This window comes from Thunnus albacares, chromosome 9 (genome assembly GCF_914725855.1).
Source record: "Thunnus albacares chromosome 9, fThuAlb1.1, whole genome shotgun sequence".
NCBI lineage: Eukaryota > Metazoa > Chordata > Actinopteri > Scombriformes > Scombridae > Thunnus > Thunnus albacares.
In genome coordinates, this window is record NC_058114.1 from 34,377,260 (window position 1) to 34,383,978 (window position 6,719).

The 6,719-nt window shown below is 44.0% G+C and overlaps 1 protein-coding gene across 1 annotated transcript; it reads right to left on the reverse strand.

Annotated features, from left to right (window-relative positions):
- Positions 1 to 1,550: 1,550 nt before the first annotated feature.
- On the reverse strand, positions 1,551 to 4,671 carry LOC122989245 (Krueppel-like factor 2). Its single transcript, XM_044362001.1, has 3 exons — positions 4,214 to 4,671; positions 2,856 to 3,843; positions 1,551 to 2,750 (listed from the first exon to the last, which is right to left on the reverse strand). Exons 1-3 carry the CDS (start codon positions 4,289 to 4,291, stop codon positions 2,575 to 2,577), a joined length of 1,242 nt encoding a protein of 413 aa, XP_044217936.1. The 5' UTR covers positions 4,292 to 4,671; the 3' UTR covers positions 1,551 to 2,574.
- Positions 4,672 to 6,719: the final 2,048 nt, after the last annotated feature.

A 6,719-nucleotide genomic window follows, 5' to 3' on the forward strand; every position in this document is an offset into this window, starting at 1 on the left:
CAATTATTTACCCCTCAGCACCTTTACGGCCTCAGTATGCCTGAAAATGAGCATAATTTCAGATAGTCTCCCCTAGTGTGTGCTTGTTTGTACACATAAAAAGTGACAGAAGTAGTTGTGTGAAGAATAAAAAAGTTCCACACACTTCCACACACCTGGCCCATCACTGCATCAGGTGGCTATGGATGTCAGACTGGCTGAGTGGGATGCTGGACACCTTGAGAAAGGTGGTTTCAAATGTTGTGAGATGGTCTGACAAAAGAGAACTTTCTCCTTCCCTCTATGTTCTCACATACCCTTACAAAGTAGCCTACATCATTATCGTTACCTCACAGCTTCATTCAGACGTGACAGACAGCTTAACTGTGCTGCAGTGCAGTTAGCTAATCAAAGTCTTTCTATCTTCCCCCTCACTCACCTCCGCCATGCTTCAACGGACCATGACGTAACATTTTCATGTAAATGAACTGCCATATTGCGGCTCTTTATGACTGATTACTGATGTAACACAACAGTGATTCAACCCACAGCCATGATTTTATCTTTGTCATCTAAACACCTGCCTTCTAGGAGTGTTCCATGTCATCTCTTAGAATAAAAGAGAAATAAAAGTCTATTTCCCACCATTCATCGCTGCAAAGAGCCTGAAAACACTTGCCATACATGCAGATTTTTCTCTCTTTTCTTTTTTTCCCTTGTGGTTCGCCCCTATGCCCCTATGCAGCCTCTATCTATATCCAGCCTCTGTAATTATGTCAATGTAATGTTTGTATTTATAGGCAACTGCCACAGTGCTCTGGCAGCCGCTGTGTCCCAGCTGGGAAGCATTGGTCTGATGCTGCAGACTGGGAGCCCAGGGTTCTGACCTGGCTGGAACCAGCTTCTGAGGATCATTCACCTGTTGCTAAACCTCTGAGCCATGAACTTCAGGATGAAATTACAAATATTCTACATACATTGTGCATCATTTTATATATATTACCCCCAAATTTTCCCCGACATTTTTGGTGTCTTTGGAATTCGAAGTAAAATTCCCTAACCATCTGAACCAGTGGTTTTCAACCTGGGTGTCAGGACCCCCTTGGCGGGTAACACAGGGCCAATGTTCCCAACCTTTTCGGCTTGTTACCTTATAGCAAATCAATACCTACTCACAGCCCCTTGTTACAGGTTGCATATGTCTGTTGTTATTTTCCCTCCTCAAGTTGTTTCATTTTAATAGTTTTCAGTTATGAAGAATTAAAACTCTCCAGTATTTCAGAAAAAAAACTTTCAGGAATGTCAGGAGACATAAACAGAATTTTGTGTCTTCTTTCTAGCTATTGTATGTTATTAATCAGCTTCCAACCCCTCAGATTTGTCTTGTGACCTCATAAGGGCTCCCGATCTCCAGGTTTGGAACCACTGTTTTAGAGAGTCACAAGCCAAATCTGAACTGCTACTTTTAAACCACAACCTTCAGGATAAATTAAGATCAATAGTACCATACCATGTAATATGTTCTCAACTCTCTCTCCAGATCTTTGACAATTACACTCAAGACTCAGAAATCATGTTGTTCACTTAGTTTAATATGTACATTAAAATAAACTATTTACATTATATAAAAAAGTTTCTATTTACAAGGTAGTACATTTCTTCAAGACACAAACAAATAAGTCTTATTGCCAAAGACTGTGTAGCCCTTTGTCAATCAGGTGGCATTGAGATAGCATGCACTTCTGTGAGACTTCCTACTGTAAGACCCTGACTTTAACTTCTAGTAGACAACAGACAGACTCACAGACACAATATTCAATTCAAGCCTTAAAAGAGGACAGAATGAATGGCAGTTTTAGAAAAAAAAACATTGTCTCAAAGCTTATTTCACTTGCTGTTTACACTTACAATATAACACACAGAATCAAACTTTGATTGTCTTTAGCCAGTGGAGAATATGGCACTCGTAAGATGTGTAATAAAATGTTATAAAAGGCACTAATGGTGAAAATACAAAAAAAAAAGATCATTGCTCTTCAAAGGATTGTCTGCTTCCAGTTGCTTCAGTGGCATGTGCCTGACATGTTGAGTGGAATGTTCCTTTTATTTTTGTTGTCTATATAAACAGCATTCCATACAAAAAGTAGTACCAGCTACAAAGTTTTTTTTAAAAAGGCTTTAGTCTGAACAGAGCTCATCTGTTTCTGTCATATTTGTTGTGTTTTTGCTTGTTGTTTGTGGTCATGTTTGTTTGTCATTTCTCTCATTTCAGAAAATAACATTAAATAATTTCTTTTACAAATATAAGAGAGCATCTCATGTGGATGCTCCTTTTGCCCCAATGAAAAATCACCATAATATTCCCATAATATACCTGTAGGTATTACAGTGTAGTCAATAGTGGCCTCATCATACTGTATTGTGGTTGATCCTGCAGTGGTACCACTATTAATATTCCTATAGGCATTTATGGCTGTGATATATTTGCATAGCATTCTTCTATAGCTGATCATAGGATTATTATAGTTCTTTTATCAGGCTGATGCGGTGCATAGAAGTCCTTGTCTTCTGTCTTTTTGTCCCTCGGGACTTTCCTCACATGTGCCTTTTCATGTGCAGGGCCAGATGGTCAGACCGGGAGAAAGCGCGTTCACACAGGTGGCACTGGAACGGCCGGTGTCCGGTGTGCTTCCGGAAGTGACGCGTGAGCTCGTCGGAACGAGCGAACTTCCAGCCGCAACCTTCCCAACTGCAGTGGTATGGTTTCTCTCCTGCAAGACAAAAAACACAACCGTGAGCAGCGTCATAGTTTGAAGCCAGGTCATGAGGAGACGATAAATAAATACAGGTGCACCACATTCGTGTGCAGAACTTACCTGTGTGTGTCCTGAGGTGCGCCTTCAGGTGGGAGCTCTTGGTGTAGGTCTTCCCACATCCGGCGAAAGTGCAGGTGTGTGTCGCTGTGCGTTTTCTCGGCCAGGACCGGCGACCCCTCTTTGGCTTGGTGTCCATCATTTCCAGCGGTGAAGACGGTGGGGTGAGCAGGACCCGCTGGCCGGCCGCCGGCTGCTGCTGCATGCCCATGGCCGCGTCGTCTCCAAACATGCCGGGGAACTGGTGATGATGGTGCGCCCCGGGGAAAGGGAGCTGAATCCCAGGGTGCGGGTGAGGAAATCCCGCGGCCGCGCTGCGGTGGTGTGGGTGGAAGCTCTGCGGGAACGTCAGCGAGGTGGAGTTGCACATCTGGGGCTGGTGGCACTCGGAGCTCATCAGGTCGTCCGGGCTGAGCGGCGGCGTCATGCTGCCCACCGCGGCCTGCGGGGAGTTGGCCAGCCGCGGCTGCTGCTCGTATGACATCATACAGGAGACGTTCCCCTCATGCTTGATTTTGGTGCAGCTCTGAGGAACCAGACCCATGACAGGTCCGTACGTGTCCATGGAGGCGGGCTCCACTTTGATGCTCGGATGCTCGGGGAATAATTCCTGAGTGGTCTGGAAAGGCGAGGAGCTGATCAAGAATCTGCCTTGGATGTTGGGGCTGTTCCCGGGGAGGAAGCTGGTATCCATGTCAGAGCGAAGAAGCTCCGCCATCAGACTGTTGTAGGGCGGCGGAGGGCTGTTCATGTCTTGGACAGAGGTGTAATTGGCCGGCTGCTGTTGCTGCTGGTGATACACGGGCGCCCCGGACTCCTGGGGCCGGTAGGACTCAGCCCCCGTCCCGGAGGCTGGCGCGCTGTCGGAGCCGGTGGTGTTGGCAAGAATAAACTCAAGATCCAAGAACTTATCCAAGTCCTCTTCGTCTTTTCTGCCCAGGCAGCTGCTGTCAATGTCGGGCACAATGCTGCCCATGCTGCCCTTCCACCTCTGGAGCGCGGACGAGAAAGGAGAATTAGTTTGCTTCAAAATTCAAAACTTAGATTTTTTTCACAGCACTTTCAAACAACTTATTAGAATAATCCACCCAGATAAATATTTGGAACACAGCGCAAAAATGGGCAGAGAGAGGGCTGAATATTACCAAGCCACTGAAACAATTCGTAACAGTAAACAACACAATTTAGCCACAATTTTACAAACTCCCAAATTTAAAATTTTGTAAAACATTTCCAGCAGACACTCAGCCCAAGTTCTGATAAGACAGACTGATACCAGCAAAATGCATGAAATTATGTGATAAAATCAAAACATCCCACTCTATCTGTGTACAAAACAAGCGCAAAACAGTGCTACTTACATCTTCCCAACATTTCTCCTTATGGTTGGCAAATGTAGAGATTGATGGTAAAATGGTCCCACTCAAGGCCATTTCCATGCGTTACAAAAAGTAGAAAAAACTTCCCTAAATAGAATAGACACTTTCTCAGTTTTAAAGGAAATCACTAGAGTCCACTGAGTCTCCAGAAAAAGCTACAGAGCGCGTCGCTTCTTCTGCCGTCCGATGAGCTGTTGCTCTTCACTCATGTGCAGCTGTGCGCCTGGAAGGAGCTGCTTTTCTTATAAATATTGTTCGCTGAACAAATCGGACCAATGCGAGGCTGGAGGAAGGAAGCGCGTCCAGGATGAGGACGCTGCGCACCGGCCAGCCCCCCTAAATTTAGCCTCGGTATAAAAGTCCGAGTTTCCCCGCGAGTCAGAGACAGAGGGCTTGTGGAAGAGACAGAGGAGGACTGGTGCGGAATGCTCTCACTCCTCCGCTGCGGGCAGCTACTTAACCTTCTCTGGGAAAAGGAGTCACGCCCCTCCGCCAAACCTATCCAACAACTGGCAGGGCAGAGAGGGAGAGACCGCCCCTAAACCAGCACCACTAAGACATAATAAGCAATTAACACGCGGTAGAAAAAGTGCAACGAAAACGATACTAAAGGGCACACAGGCTTCACACAAAGAGGAAGAGAGATGCTGCAGGTGCCATGCGTATTACGCATTTGGGTACGGTGCGCTTTTACGCGCACAGATAATGCAGCATTATTTCCGACAATTATCGTGTTCTAATGTGGTTGGCTTCATTTATTTATTTACAGTGTAGCTGGGCACATGACAACAAGCAATCTTGTTGGTATGTACAAATGCTGTCCCTTAAATATGAACCATCTTTTTGTCTCTTTGTCAGACAGAGGAATTCTGTTTCTGTCAGAACATGAAGAGGTGCCTACTGAGAGCCTATGCGTGCCTCCGCTCAGGGTAGACTCCAAAGTTAAGGAACAGTTTCTCCACAAAACCTCCCCATTTATCCGTTCCTCCGCAGCTGAACAACCAGCACAGGATGTATTTTCTGCTGCAGGCTTCAGCCACCAGGAGCCAGCTGAGTCTCAGCTTTTCTCCCTTCACTTCACACCGCACAGTGAAGATATTCAGGTATCAATAAGGCGGCTGTCCGATATTTACACTGTTATCAATAGAGAGAACAAGATCAATGCACCCCCCTCCAACCCATCATTCTTAAATGTGTACTCTTAACGCATGGCAGCATGGGATTTGTAAACAGAAAGTTACTGATTCCAATCTGAACATAATGACAGATTTCTTTTACTGTGCCCACAACGATGAAGGGAGGTAACCTCAACTGCTCCAGTGGCCAAAAATATCAAACCATATCAGAGTGTTGCTGAAACAAATTAGAAGCTGGTACTCAGTAAATTGGAAAAAATGACAAAACTGACATTGCATTATGCTTTTTTTGTGATTTGATAAATAAAAAAAGTATAGTTCATTCACTGAAAATGTTACCTAAGTAAAGGAAAATATACTCTATTAAAAGCACTCATTTCACATAACAACCCCTGTTACTGTCCGGTTTGTTTGTACTGCTTTAAGCTGTTCTGATTTTCTCCCCCATGACTTGATTAACCTGCTAGGGGGCCCCAGGGCAAAAAGGAACTATGGGCCCCCACTGGCCCCTTCATTTATGGTAAGTTAGAGAAACACAAAATTATATAGGGGTATGCTGCATGTAAATGTTGAGGTAGGGAAAGTAAGTACCCACTTATCATACAGGGTGTTACTGACGCAACAATCATCATTCCAGTTCACATGCCATGGAAATAAACCTGTAGGGAAGAAAGTATTTACCTCATCTGACCTGCAGATCTCTCACTGAATGTCTTTTACGTTATCTGTCTTTCCCTTCAAAAGTAAATCTAAGTCTACCATCCTGCTGACATGCAGCATGTTTCTGCAGTGTGTGAATAGCTTCACTAAATACTTTAATAATCCACTGAAGAGAAAAGACAGATGTCATTCATTTCTATTAGCACTCTGCACTACCTGTTTGCCTGTGTTGGAGCTTCTCCTTTGTTAATAATAGCAGATGTACAGCCAATTGGCAGCTGATACACAGTAAGAGCGGGTGTGTTGTATATAATACTGTACTTTTACAGTCGTTTGCCCTCTGGTGAAAACAGATTTTGAATGTCAATTAAAGGCTGAATGACTTTGATAGTCAGCCAATGTTTTTGGAGGCCTGACAGCCGTTGGTTATTTGGTGTGTCTCTTTACACACATTTAGTATTTACAAGAGTGTACTTCCTTTGCAGACATTCAAACCACACTGCATGCAAGTTAATATTACACATAATCATAAAAAAATGAATCAATGAAACAAACCAAGAAGATGCCGACTTTTTAAAGGGTCAATTCACCCAAATTCATCTGGGCACAGTTTCCATAGTAACTATTTTTTCAGTAGAAAGTAGTAAAATTATTTCTATTTAGGTCGGTGGATTATAATTTGAATGTAATTT